This window comes from Phoca vitulina, unplaced genomic scaffold (genome assembly GCF_004348235.1).
Source record: "Phoca vitulina isolate PV1807 unplaced genomic scaffold, GSC_HSeal_1.0 scaffold25, whole genome shotgun sequence".
Taxonomy (NCBI): Eukaryota; Metazoa; Chordata; class Mammalia; order Carnivora; family Phocidae; genus Phoca; species Phoca vitulina.
This window is the reverse complement of record NW_022589728.1, coordinates 30,386,205-30,401,421: the sequence shown is the minus strand read 5'-3', so window position 1 is coordinate 30,401,421 and position 15,217 is coordinate 30,386,205. Positions and strand designations below refer to the sequence as shown.

The window sequence follows — 15,217 nt, the reverse complement described above, 5'->3', positions numbered from 1 at the left end:
ATACATTAAACAAATCAGAAGAGACCAGAAACCAGGGGAAAAGAAAGGGAAAGTAAGAAAAAAGAAAAAGAAAAAAATGTGATCAAATATGATCAGGCTGGTGAATAGATCAGTGCCACACACTAGATTTCAGGCGTATTTTGGTCTGTTAGAAGAAAGTGCCTCCCAAAATTTTAAAGAAAGAAAAACATATATGTACAAAAATAAGGGTAAGTACAATGAAGGGATGGAATATGACCGTAAAGATGAAAATTATAAAAGATTTTATAAAAGGAATTGATAAGAAGTTGGTTGAAAAAAGAAGAGAAATTTTAAAAAAAAGGGAGAGAATGTGATCAGGCAGGAGACTAGAACAAAGCCATATACTAGAGATTTAGGGTATATTTTGGTCTGTTAGAAGAAACTGTACCCCAAAATTTTAAAGAGAGAACAAGTGGTATATATATACGTGTATATATATATATGTATATATATATACCAAAAATAAGGTTAACTATAGTGAAGGGATAGAATATGACTGTAAAAATGAAAAATAAAAAATATTTTTAAGAAGGGATTGATAAGATGTTGGTTGAAAAAGGGAAAAAGAAAAATTCAAACAAAAAATAGAAAAAGAAAATTAAAAAAATTAACTTTGAAAGACTAAAGAATCAGGGGGGCAAAAAAGCCATGAATTCTATGTGCAGTATTCCCCTAGTCCTGGAGTTCTGCCGTTCTCATTGATTGGTAAACTTGGTCTTGGCTGGCTGTTCTTGCTGATCTTCTGGGGGAGGGGCCTGTTGCAGTGATTCTCAAATGTCTTTGCGAGGTGGAATTGCCCCGCCCTTGCCAGGGCCCGGGCTAAGTAATCTCGGGTTTGCTCTCCGGAGCTTTTGTTCCCTGCAAGCTTTCTGTACAGCTTTGGAGGAGGAGAGTGAAAATGGCAGCCTCCCAGTCTCTGCCCGGGAGGAGCCAAGAACTTGGGGCCCCACTCCTCAGTGAGCCCCCAGAGAAGAGCAGTCAATCACTCCCGTCTCCCTGGTCTCCGGCAGCACTCCATGCTCACCTGGCCTGTGACCGAGCGTTTCTATCTCTGGCACCCGACCCAGTGTGGAGTCTCCAAACCCAGCAGATCCCTGTAGTGTTCTCCCACGCCGCTCCTCCCGGGGGTAGGAAGGGAAGGCTCCCCGGATCTGCCGCTTGCTGGGTCCCTGCTGGAAGAGCAGTGGCCCGACTATGCCGCAGATCACGGTTTATGGCAACCCCGAGCTGAGAGCCCGCGCCTTGGCTCCATCTTTGCAGCCCACTTCCCTGCTCCCATACCTGGGAGCTCTGCCGCACTCAGGCACCCCTGGTCTTTCTGTGACCCCGAGGGTCCTGAGACCACACTGTCCCAGCGAGGGTTCCACCCCTCCCACCCCCCCACCCCCACTTAGCCACTGGAGTGATGTCCCTCAGCAGAGCAGACTTCTAAAAGTTCCAATTTTGTGCTCCGCTGCTCAGTCACTTGCTGGTAACAGCCAACGGAGGCCCCCTCCCCTGCCGTCTATCTTCCCGTATATCGCCTCGGATTCACTTCTCTGCACGTCCTACCTTCCAGAAAGTGGTCGCTTTTCTGTTCAGAGGGTTACTGCTATTCTTTTCTTCGATCTCCTGTTGAGTTCATAGGTGTTCAGAATGGTTTGATCCCTATCTAGCTGAATTCTTGGGACCAGACGAAATTTAAATCTCCTACTCCGCTGCCACCATCTTGCTCCTCTCCATTTACTTCTATAATGTTTTCTGGCATCATGGTTTAGGGAATAATTTCATCTTAAACATATCTTTGAGGCTCTTTTAGATGTCAGGCACTCTCCTAGGTGCTTTGCAGATATTTATTATAACCATTACAACAGTGGTCCAAAGTAAGTTGGTCTCCCCATTTTGATGACAAGAAAAGTAAAACTTGAAGAGAAAACTCTCAAGATTACAGTTTTAAGCAGCTAAGTAGGGGTGCAAACTCAAAGCTCTGTGATACCAAAAATTGTCCTTTTTACTTTATGCCATATTAATCCTATAGAAGGATCAGACTAAAATAGGATTCAGAAGACATTTGTAAAATCTAGACCACAGCCTTGATTATTTGGTAATTAAGTACTCTCTCTGGTAATTTGTTCATAAAAGAATATCTTCTTTTCTGACTATAAGGCTCCTTGCCTGAGAGCCCATGATATTTATTAGAAATGGACAGAAGCATTGCCAGTAAGTATCATTATTGTTCTTCCAGCCTACAGTTCTGTCTCTGAATAGAAATACCAAGGGGTTATTTATGAAAGATCTTGATATTTGCTTTCTAGGACATGAGCTATGAACTATCGCATATCCCATGAGAAAAGGGGAAAATTTTGTCTGCCATTCTTTATATAAACTATCAAAAGCCACTAACATTAATTTGGTTTTATCTATTTGGAAAGCAGTGAAACATCTGTTTAACATCTGTTAAACAGTTCTTTCTTAAATTTGATATGCAGTAAGAAATAAGCAGTAAAGCATATTTGAAACCAAAGGCATCACATAATTTTAATCTTTTTTTTTTAATTGATTTGGTGTAAAGGTGTATCATTTTTAAGTTTTTTGGTGGAGTCTTTAGGGTGTTCTATGTATAGTATCAGGGCAGCTGCAAGTAGTGACAGTTTTACTTCATTCTTACCAATTTGGATGCCTTTTATTCCTTTATCTTGTGTGATTGCTGCAGCTAGGACTCCCAGTAGTATGTTGAAGAAAAGTGATGGGAGTGGACATCCTTGTCTTGTTACTGCTCTTAGAGGAAAAGCTGTAAGTCAGTATTTTACCATTGTGTTTAATGTTAGCTGTTGGTTTTTCATGGCCTTTATTATGTTGAGGTATGTTCCTTGTAAGCCAACTTTGCTGAGGGTTTTTAACATGAACAGGTGTTGAAATTTGTCACATGTTTTCTGCATCTAGTGGGTTGATCATGCGATTTTTATTTTTCATTTTGTTGATGTGTAGGACATTGATTTGTGACTATTGAACCATCCCTGCATCTTTGCAATAAATCCCACTTGATCAGGGTGAATGATCATTTTAATGCATTGTTAAATGTGGCTTGTTAATATTTTGTTGAGGATTTTTGCATCTATGTTCAGCAGTGATTTAACCTGTAGTTCTCTTCTTTTGTAGTGTCTTTGGTTTTGGTGTCAGAGTAATGCTGGCCTCATAGAATGAATTTGGAAGCTTTCCTTCTTCTATCTTTTTGGAATAGTTTGAGAAGAATATATATTCTTTATTTTTTTATTATTTAAAATTTATTTTAAATGTTTCCTTAAATGTTTGGTACAGTTCACCTGTGAATCCATCTGGTCCTAGACTGTTGTTTGTTGGGAGTTTGATTACTGATTCAGTTTCATTGCTAGCAATTAGTTTGTTCAAATTTCCTATTTCTTCCTGATTCAGGTATGGATGTTTATATGTTTCTAGGAATTTATTCATTTCTTCGAGGTTGCCCAATATAATTTTCATAATATTCTTTTATAATCCTTTGCATTTCTGTGCTATCAGTTGTTATTTATCCTCCTTCAATTGTAACTGATTGAGTCTTTCTCTGTTTTTGTTGATGAATCTGGCTAAAGGTTTATCAGCTTTGTCTTTTCAGAGAACCAGCTCCTAGTTTCATTGACTTTTTTTGGTCTCTATTTCTGCTCTAGCCTTAATATTTCCTTCTATTAGCTTTGGACTTTGTTCTTTTTATAGATCTCCTAGATGTAAGGTTAGGTGTTTGAGATTTTTCTTGTTTCTTGAGTTGGCTTGTATTGCTATAAACTTCCCTCTTAGAACTGCTTTTTGCTGCATCTCAAAGGTTTTGGACAGTTGTATTTTCTTTTATCTCCATAGATTTTATTCCCTCTTTGATTTCTTGGTTGACCCATTGGTTGTTTAGCCTCTGTATTTGTGTTCCTTTCCAGATTTCCTCTTATAATTGATTTCTAGTGTTATATGATTGTGATCAGAAAAGATACTTGGTAGGATTTCAGTCTTCTTGATTTTATTGAAATTTGTTTTGTGGCTTAGCATGTGATCTGTCCTGGAGAATTTTCTATGTGCACTTGAAAAGAACGTATATTCTGCTGTTTTCAGATGAAATGTTTTGTATATATCTGTTAGGTCCATTAATCTAATGTGTTGTTCAAAGATACTGTTTCCTGTTGATTTTCTCTCCGGATGGTCTATACATTGATGTAAGTGTTGTGTTAAAGTCACCTACCATTATTGTACTATTGTCAATTTCTCCCTTTATGTCTGTTAGTAGTTGTTTTATATATTTGATTGTCTAGTGTTGGGTACATGGATATTTACAATTGTTATACCCTCTTTTTAGAATGTTCCCTTTATCATTATATAATGCCCTTCTTAGACTTTAAAACAAAGACTGTAACAAAAGACAATTTTGTGTGATCTAAATATTGCTAGTGTGGCTTTTTGTTTCACTTCTGTTTTCATGGAATCTTTTTCCATCCATTAAGTGTATACATGTCTTTAGGTCTAAAGTAAACCTCTTACAGGCAGCAAATGGATAGGTCTTGTTTTTTAAATCTTTTTGGTCACCCTGCATTTTGTCCTCTTAACCTTTAAAGTAATTATTCATAGGTATTACTTATTGCCATTTTGTGACTTATTTTCTGGTTGTTTTTCTCTGTTCCTTCTCTTGTTCTCTTCCCTTGTGGTTTGATGGCTTTTTAGTGTTAAACACACAAAAAAGAGAAAGGAATCAAAAGTATATCTATTATAGGTTTTTGGTTTGCAGTTACCATTAGGTTCATATTTAACATCTTATGGGTATAGCAGTTTATATTAAGTTGATGTTTGCTTAAGTTCAAACAAATTCTAAATATTTACTCCCCTACCCACGTTTTATGAATGTCATATTTTATATATATAAATGTATATATGTTTTATGTTGTGTATCCTTGACTCATTTTTGTACATAGAATTTATTTTACTGCTTTTGTGTTTTCATCTCCATACTGGTTTTATAAGAGATTTACTTACCTTTATTACATGTTTGCATTTATTTGTGAAATTTCTTCCTTTCATAAATTGTCTTACTGTTAGGGCCTTTTCTTTGCACTCAGAATTCCTTTCAACATTTTGTGTAAGGATGGGTTAGTGGTAATGAACTCCTTTAACTTTTGTTTGTCTGGGAAACTCTTTATGTCTCCTTCTATTCTGAATGATTATCTTGCTGGATAGAGTATTCCAGTTGCAGGTTTTTTCCTTTAAGCACTTTGAATATATCATGACACTGTCTTCTGGCCTGCAAAGTTTCTGCCAAGAAATCAGCTGGTACCTGTTTGGGATTTCCCTTGTATGTAACTGTTTTTGCTCTTGCTGCTTTTAAAATTTCTTTTCATAATTAACATGGCAGAAAGTAACGACAATGTAGGGAGATATGGATCTCCTTGGGTTCATCTTGTTGGAGGGTCTCTGCCTCCTGGATATGGATGTGTGTTTCTTTCTCCAGGTTAGGGAAGTTTTCAGCTATTATTTCTTCAAATAAGTTTTCTGCTCCTTTCTCTCTTCTCCTTCTGAGATCCCTAGAACACTAATATTATGCTTGATGAAATCACGGAGTTTCCTTATCTTTTTTTTCTTTTTTTGCCTTCAGCTTGGTTGCTGGACATTATCCTGTCTTCTAGATCACCAATCTGTTCTTGTGCATCCTTTGTTCTGTTGTTGATTCTCTCTAGTGTGTGTGTAGTGGTTTTTTTTCCCATTATTGAGTTCTTCATCTCTGATTGGTTCTTTTTTATATTTCTTGTCTCTTTGTTGAAGATCTGAGATCTTTTTTTTTTCCCCCTCAAGTCAGTATCTTTATGACCATTACTTTGCCTTCTTTATCAGGCATAGTGCTTATCTCCATATCATTTAGCTTTTTTGCTGTGATTTTTTTGTTCTTTCATTTGGAACATATTCCTTTCTCTCCTCATTTTGTCTAACTCGCTGTTTCTGTATATTAGGAAGGTCAACTCTGTCTCCTGGTCTTGAAAGTAGTGGCCTTGTGAAGAAAAGGTTCTGTGGTGCCCTGTAGCCCAATGTCATCAGAACCAGGCACTCCAGGGGTGTCTTCTCTGTGGGCTCTGTGCACCCTACTATTGTGGCTCAGTCACATTTGCCTTCAGTCCAGTTGGCTACTATGACCTATCTTATTTTGCCTGTTGTAGGCACATACCAGGTTTGGTCCTGCACCATTGAGGGGCTTGAGACCACTGCATACTTGTATGTGGGAGGTGTCTGCATCTAGTTTGCCCTAGCTATGGCAGGGCAAGAGGTCAGGGCACTTTCCCTGCGGGGCTCCCTGGGAGGCTTTTTTTGTTGGGAGGGGTGGGCAGTCAGATTAGATATCTATACCCAGTCTGTCTGCTCTAGCTGTAGGCACACCAAGTGCAGGGCATTCTCCCTGGGTGGCCAGCTAAAAGGTTTGGCTGCTGGAACTGGGGGTGTGCTGGTGTGTGGGGTTATCCCCCCTCTACCCAAGGAAGAGTCACTTTGGAGTGGCGCTGATCCTTGCCGGGGCTGCTTGCAGGATGTGGTGGGCAGGAGCTGCTTTTCAGGAACCCCTACCAAGTTGTGGGGTGGGGGGTTGTATGGGTGGGTCTGCAGGTGAATGTGAGGGTGAGTTATGCAGTGCTAGCAAAATAGGTGGAGAGGGTTTACATGGGTTCCCACATGTGTCAGGCTATTTAGGCTGGGGGAGATGAAGTGGTACATGGCTACACTTTTGTTCTTGGAGAAGTTTCCTGAAGATTCCTGCCCCTCCAGCACTTGTTCGGTGATTAGTAAATAAATCTCTTTCTGTGTATATCACAGGCACTTTTCAAATAGCTGCTTCTATGCTGTGTCTAGGCTGGGCTATTTATTATTGGTTATTTTGGCTTATTTTAGGGCAGGGACGGTTTCCCATTGCCCTCCAGCTCTTCCAGAGCTAAGCCTGCTAATTTTTTAAAGTACCTGGAGTTAAACCCTAATTTTAACAGCTTTTAAAGTTAAGCCCCACTGGTTATCAGAGCCAGATGTTATGGGAGCTCATCTTCCCAGTGTGTTTCCCTAATGCCTGGGGTACCTGGCATGGAGTCTGATCAGCTCACTTCTCCACGCTTGTGATATCCCTCCTGTTTGTGGTTAGTCTCACCAGGAGGGTTTGATTCCCAACTGCATCTCTGTCCCCTTCTGCCCTTTTTGATGTGGTCTCTCCACAATTAACTTTGGAAGGTCTGTTTTGCCAGACTTTGGGTCATTTTTCAGAGTGATTTGCACAAATAGAGCTGTTATCTTGGTGTGTCTGTGGAAGGAGTTGAGTGCAGGATCCTCCTACCACTCCATCTTCCTGATCTCCCCTAACTCCTGTTATTTCCTTTTCAGTGAACAGATCTCACTGTCTTATATGCAGCAGTTTAAATAATTACAAAAGGAGTTTGAGTAAAAATCATTTGAAAATTACTTGCAGACATGATGAATGCTTTTTCTTAAATATTTCAGTTTGTGTTCCTTTAATAAAGGGGATGCTCCCTAACATAACTATAATACAGTTGTAAAAATCAGGAAGTTAACAGTGATATAGTGACTTTATTCAAATTTTGAAAAAAATCAGATCCAAGATTCAATCCAGGATCAAACATTGCATTTAATTATCATCATTGCATTTAATTATCATTTCTCATCAATTTTCTTTAATCTGGAACAGTTGCTTAGTCTTGGTCTTTTTTTTTTTTTTTTTTTGAAAAATGTAGGCTAATTATTTTATAGTAAGTCTCTTGATTTGGGTTTGTCTGGTTTCCTCAAGATTAGAGTTACACATTTTTGGCAGGAATGCCAGAGAAGCAATGTTGTGTCTCTCAGTGCATCAGAGGAGGGGGCACTTGGTACCTTTTTGTCCCATTATTGGTGATAATAAGTTAGATCACTTGATAGGGGTAGACCATTATAAGGATGCTTTCCCATTATAGGTACAGGCATACCTCAGTGATATTGCAGGTTTGGTTCTAGACTACAGCAATAAAGCAACTATCTCAATAAAGCAAGTAAAATGAATTTTTTGGTTTTCTAGTCCATGTAAGTTATGTTTATATTATACCACGATATATGAAATGTATAATAGGATTATGTCTAAAAAAGCAATGTACATACTTTAACATTTTATTACTAAAAGCTAATCATCTGAGCTTTCAGGGAGTCATAATCATTGATCAACATAACAAATAATGAAAAAATTTGAAATATCACAAGAATTACCAAAATGTGACAGACACAAAGTGCCAGGAGACTTGCTTGATGCAGGGTTGCCGCAGACCTTCAGTCTGTGATGTGTGATAAAGCACAATAAAATGATACATGCATGTATTATGTGTCTTAGGGAGAGATACTTTGACATTATGTAAATACCAGTCTTGCTCTTGCTCATTTTGGCATTTATTGGTGATTCTTGAATCAGTTATTACTGTAATGGCTCATCGAAGTAGTGTCCATACTTACCTTAATCTGATATATTTCCAGGGAAGAGGTGCAGACCTGAAACACTCTTTTCAGGTAGGCCTCTGTCTCACCAGAGCCCAGGTGTGCTGTTACCCTTCAGTCACACATACTGATGTGTACACACATGGCAATGACCAATAACATATTTTACTCCTCCTAGAGACTGCGTGTATTATGGGTCTGTAGTTCGAGTTGAGACAAATATGAATATACATGCATGCCATTATAGAAGAATTATGGCATTTTTTTTTTTCCCCCGAAAATATCTTTGTTTTAGTGTTTCTTACTAAATGATTGCTCTGTGGGGATTAATTTTGTCATCTGTATAGTGTATCATGGTAATTAGATTTTAGGTAGTTTTATTTTAAAATTAGATAAGTTTTGTTTTTTGTTTTTTTACTTGTAAATTCTCTCAACACTTAAACTAAAGGAGGAGCCTTTTTGAAGGATTTTTTTTAATCTTATTTTTAAATGTTATTTGTTAGGATCCGAGGTGTTGGGACAGCAGCTGTTAATATGTGCCTTGTGGCAACTGGAGTTGCAGATGCATATTATGAAATGGGAATTCACTGCTGGGATATGGCAGGAGCTGGCATTATTGTTACTGAAGCTGGTGGAGTACTAATGGATGTGACAGGTAAAATTATGGGACAGTAAAGCATTTTTCTCTCTGGTACTTTCCTTTATATGTGGCTTTTTTCTTTTAATGTTTAATATATGTTACACTTAAACTCTTAAAGGCCAAACAAAAACAAGCCATGTAATTTTCTGCAAAATCAGAATAACAAATTGAGAGAGGCAAGGATAAGAAGCTAATTGTAATGTGGGAATAATAATGATAAATGACTAAGCCTCTTCAAACCTGTGAGTATCAGGAACTCTTGAGACGCTTTTGGAAAATTATAGAAGGTCACTGAATCTGAGGTTTGTACCAAGAGCTTTTTGGTGACTGGGGTGGTTGACAATGAACTTCCCCCACCATCACTTTCTGCCTTGGGCCTAGAGAGGTTAACTTCCTGCTTTGAACTGATGGTGAAATTTTTTAAAGTGAAGAGTGAACCTGGGCCAAAAGGTATTCACTTGTGATCTGGGAGAAAGGCAATGAAGAAATAAGGAAATGGGAAGGAGAGATACGAAAATGCTGTGCTGTGGAGTCACATTTCCTGTCCATAGATTCCCAAACATGAAAGAGGTAATAAAAGTAACAAAAAGATTAGAAAAAGAACACAGGAAAGAAGTAGATGAAGCTAATATTACACTGCATGTTAACTAACAAATATAAATAGAAATTTAAAAAAAATGGCATTTTTCAGACTGGTATGATTGAGATGCTCCCCGCCCCCCAAAAAACCCTGGTATTTACTAAAAGATTCTTGAAACTCATTCATGTATTGCCAAAGATTAAGCATTATGGTTATGACAGTTTTTTTTTTTTAAAGAAAACTGAAAGTATTAAAATGTTATGATTGACCATAGTACATATTGCTATACTAGTTTTACAGGAATTATGTTTGGTTTGATTTTAGGTGGGCCATTTGACTTGATGTCACGAAGAATAATTGCTGCAAATAGTAAAACATTAGCAGAAAGGATAGCCAAAGAAATTCAGGTGATACCACTTCAAAGAGATGATGAAGAGTAATTGCAACAGCCCCACATATTCAATCACAGCTGCATTTCCCCATATTTGCTGACACACTGATGGTGTTATAAAATTTAGGACATTTATTTCAGATGTATAATATGGTTGGTTTAAATTGTCTTTGATATCCAGATTAAAAAATTACAGTGTTGTATATTTTACTAAGATAGGGTATGAAAGAATAGCTGAAATATTTCATTGTTTTAAAAATTCTGCGTGTAAGAGTATACTTTGGGGAAAAATACACAGGTAGTTGAGACAAGGTATCAATCACATCAACTGAAATAGCAGTTTCTAAGTGTATACGAGCCTCTGAAATTTTGACTGTACATTAAGTATTCTTAATTAGGTAACTTTTTGGAAAAAATTTTCTTGAGTTCCCAAAGCCATATTTAATTAAATTTGTAAGTATATAATGGGTACTTCCTAGACCAAGATTTTTTTTCCTTTTCAGAGAACCTAGTTTTATTCTACACATAGCATTTGTCAAATATGGGCAATTCAAAAACAAACATTGAGAGAGTAAATATTTTGGAGGTAGCAATTCCTAGTTATAACATATATAAAGTAATGAGCTCACCACCCTTTATTTTTACTTTAGGTTTTGAAGTAAAAATGATCTCATCATCGTTTTCATATTTTACATTATCATTCCTTTTAACATTTCACATTGCCATACCATTTCAATTACCGTATTGCCAGATACCATTTCTAATTTTGGGCATTTCTGCAGTTAATATATTTTCCAAGACCCTGCATTACAGTATTTGTTTGGATTCTCTTAAAGACCCTATGTAAAAAAGCTGTTTCAAAAAAGCATTCTCATCAGGTATCTACTTTTCTACTATAATTAGGTACACTATAAAATTGTACTAAATTCAATATTCATGTTTTAAAGATCTTCATATTAACCTGGTTGTGCACAGGAAACCTAGAACCTGGCAGATATACTGTACTATTAATATTGAACTATGTTTTTTCCCCCAAACTCCTTAATTTCTTTGCCACCAGTACTCAGTCTTAAAATATTCCTTAATAGTCTTTGGCTTATGAAACTCAAAGAAAACTGTTCTAGTTCATAGATATTTTAAAAGGCGAAAGATTTATGCGATCTGAAGAGAAACCAGAGTGTTAGTTCATAGATATTTTAAAAGGTTAATTGACTGCTTCGCCTTGTCCCTGGGCACTTGAACAGAGTATTAAGTTTTGTTATGGTCTCATGTGAGCCTTATATTTGATAGAATGAAAAGTGCATCTATAAAGTAGGAGGTTATTTTATTGTGTGCACATCTAATATATTTAAAAATATACTAAGATTTGAGTATTGTATTTGTACTGTTGGTCATGTGCAGTAAAAATAACTTGTACTATATTCCTCTATGGTTAATTTTTCAATTAAAATTTTTTAATTAAGACTAATGAATAAAATTTTAAATAAGTATGATTGAACGTTGTTAAAGTTTATAATTTAAAGTACTTCTAGGGGTTTTGTGTTGAGTTGTATATATTTGACATCTGCAGTTGTGATTGAATATATGTTCTTGGGGGTTTTTTTGCCAGTTTTCCCAGCTTTTCTGAAAGACTTGATTTTTTTATTCTAAATGCAACTAGGTAGATAATTTGTGGCCGAAATTTCTTTGGACATTGAAAAAGGATTGACAAGTGAGTTATCCAATAATAGTTTGAAAATTTGAGTAATAGAAGTCCATCTCTCCAACTCTTAGCAGTTCCTTCTAGTCTTTACATCCATCTTTTTAAAGATGGATATATTCTGTTACATATTTATTGGCTTTATTCATTATCTGTTAACTTGCTGTTATAGAAGATGAGGATTTTGTACTTTTAACTCACCCGGGAGTTACCTTTACCTCTTCCTTTTCATCCTCCTAGTATAGTAATATCTTTCTTGTTAAATTTATATTCAGTGTTTAACTTAGGACTTTTATTCACTGGTTAACTAGTATGTTATGATTATATTTTCTTTCCTGTGCAACTTTTGTTCTTCTTGAAATTAACACATTTTCCCCAGGATTGTAAAACCTCTTTATTTTCTACTTGTCTAGCCCTAATCAGGTATTCTATTCTATTAGCACTGTTTTCTTTTCCTCCTATAGATAGACTTTTTGGTGCCCTTTTCCTTTTCTTCCAGTGTGAATTGGTTACTGGCTAAGTATGCTGCATAGCAGTCCTCCTGGAGCTTCTCTTATGTTCAGTCATCTGTGTCCTTGATCTTCCTGCTCATTGCCTCATTTTGGTGAGCCCATCTTCCAGGTACTTAGAGGTAAAATTTTGAAATCTCACAAGAAAATGTCTATTCCTTCATTAATAGTTTGGCTAGTTCTAGAATGCTAGCTTGAAAACAGTTTTCCCTCAGAATTTAGGATGAGAAGTCTTTTAATTTTCAATCCATTAACAGTCTTTTATTGAAGATTTTAGAAAATTCTAGAAATCAAAAGAAAATCCTAAATTTCCTGGTGATAAGATGTCTTTTTTTTTTTTCCCCCCCAATCTATTGTGCTAATTCTCATCCTTTCATTCTGGAAAGTTCAAGTCCTTTAGTGTTTTCTTTTATAGTTTCCTCCCTTCCTCATTCTCTGTCCTCTCTTTCTGGAATTTTTCTTATTCAGGTGTTGGACCTCCTAGATTTATCCTCTTATTTCCTCTGTTTAACATCTCTTTCCATTTGTTTATAAGGGACTTCCTTAACTTTATCTTCCAACCCTTTTATTCACTTTTTTAATGTTATGCTATCCCTTGATTCTATCCCTGGCATTATTCCTTGAAGGTTCTTCTTCACTTTCCAAGGTTTTTTGTTATGAAAATAATAACATTAAAATTTGTGGGTACAGGTCAAGCACTGCCTACAGGGAAATCTATAGCCTTAAACGCAAGGTACAAAACAAAACAACAAAAAAACCCAAACAAACAGTACAAGGATTGATTGGAGAAATAAAACTAATTCACTGATTTACCACTTGGGTTTTTTACAGATCCTTTTGGCTTTTCTTTCTAATTAGTGTCTTCAGTGGTGGTACTAGAAGTAAGGTCAATGTACAAAATCATTTGTATAAGCTACCAACACATAAGTTAGCATTTAATGAAGATATGCCTGGGTGGCTCAGTCGTTAGGCGTCTGCCTTCGGCTTGGGTCGTGGTCCCAGGGTCCTGGGATCGAACCCCACATCGGGCTCCCTGCTCGGCGGGAAGCCTGCTTCTCCCTCTCCTGCTCGCCCTGCTTGTGTTCCCCTCTCTCGCTGTGTCTCTCCCTGTCAAATAAATGAATAAAAATCTTTAAAAAAAAAAATATATATATATATAGTATTTAAAAAGCTATCAGATAACTAGGAATGAATTTGTCTATTGAAAGATGTACAAGAGCTCTATATAGAAAAAGCATAAAACATTACTGAGAAATTTTTAAAAGATCTGAATAGTAATATACATGTTTATTGTTTAGAACTATTTTTCAGATGTTAATTCCTGTCAAATTGATGTAGATTGAATGCAATCCATCAAAATCCTAATGGTTTGGGTGAGTTCATAAGGTGGGAGGGCTAACAACTTACATGGAAATATAGAGAGCCAAAAATAGCAAAGACCATCTTAAAGCATAATAGTGAAGTTAGAAGACTACACCACTAGTTATCAAGACTCGTTATAGAGGTACCATAATTAAAACAGTGATACTACTAGCACAAGGGTATTCAGATAGACCAATGGAATAGTGTTCAGAAATAGACCAACATAGAGCTCTCTAGTTTATGATAATTAATGCAATAAGGAAAAATGATTTGTAGTAAATGTGTGGAATCAATTAATACGAACATCCAAAGGGGAAAAATCTTGATCCACATGCACAAAAATCAATTCGATGGATCATAAACTTAAATATGGAAGATAAAGCTTCCAGAAGATAGCATAGGAAAATAGCTTCCTGTCTTTGTGGTAAACAACGATTTGGTAAATAGGACCAAAAAACGAAAACAAAACCCACTAATCATAAAGGAAGATTGATTGATCAGGCTACTTTTATCATCTAAATATATGAGTAGGAGAGTCAGAAGGCAACCCCCAAAGTTTGCAATACTCTGACAAATTCTATCCAGATTATTTAAATAACTCCTTATCAATGAAAAAGATAATTGGGACTCTGGTCCAAGATGGCTATGTAGAAAGATCCTGAACTCACCTTCACACACTAAATCTACACTAATATGTAAAACAATTCCTCCTGAAAAACTAAGGACTAAACAGCTTCTGCACAAAAGACCACATAAAGAATGGCAAGAAGGATAGAGACAGTAATGAAGGGAAACCCCCACCCAGGACACACACTGGAGTGGGGAGGGGTAGTACTGAAGGACTATGAGCAGATTTGTGAGCTCTGGGGCACAGAAAAAAAGCAACGGTTTAAAAGAGCAAATAGATATAAAGGAACTAGACCTAAAATCCTATCATACGGCAAGGGAGCTGCTGGAACTCTCCAGGTCGGAGTGGCTGGTGAGCACCACGGTTTACATTCCCCTTCCACCTTGATAGTGTGGATGGGAGCAATGTTCAGGTGCCATAGCTGGCCTTACCCCCCCTCAGTGAGCCCCCAGTCCCTAGCCCATACCAGCCCTAGCTGTCTCACCAAGGTAGCCCCAGCTTGACAAACACTGGGACACTCCTAGTAAGTGCTCACTATGTATATCTCCAGTGGTTGCACCAAGGTGTAACAGGTGTAAGCCACCCCAGAACTTCCCAGGCCCATACCACTTTGGCTCCAGGTGGCCTCCTGGCTCACACCTGCTTCAGCCACCCCACTAAGGTGCCTCCTATGCACCTTGTCTTGGGACACCCTGCTTGACACCGGCCTTGGCTCCAGTCACTCTACTAGGGCACCCCCTGTGCTGAGCACACTCTGGTTTATACCCACTTCAGCTTCAGCTGTACTCCTAGGGTTCTTCCTTATAGAAGGAAGAACACACCTGCCAGCATGCCGGGTGTGTGGAAAACCCTGTGACAACCTGGGTTGCACCCATTTCAGCTTCAGCTATCTTGTTAAGATGCCTTCTACACAGAGAACCC

General features: G+C 37.4%; 1 protein-coding gene across 4 annotated transcripts in view; it reads left to right on the top strand.

Annotated features, from left to right (window-relative positions):
- Nucleotides 1-15,217, top strand: part of IMPA1 (inositol monophosphatase 1) — a 64,351-nt gene that overhangs the window by 20,440 nt on the left and 28,694 nt on the right. For 3 of the 4 annotated variants that reach the window (XM_032421645.1, XM_032421643.1, XM_032421644.1), the window contains exon 8: nt 8,991-9,142. In XM_032421645.1, coding sequence (XP_032277536.1) covers nt 8,991-9,142 — 152 coding nt within the window. Of the gene's footprint in view, nt 1-8,990; nt 9,143-10,031; nt 13,277-15,217 lie in introns of those variants that run through there. The other variant, XM_032421646.1, reaches the window with a different exon arrangement.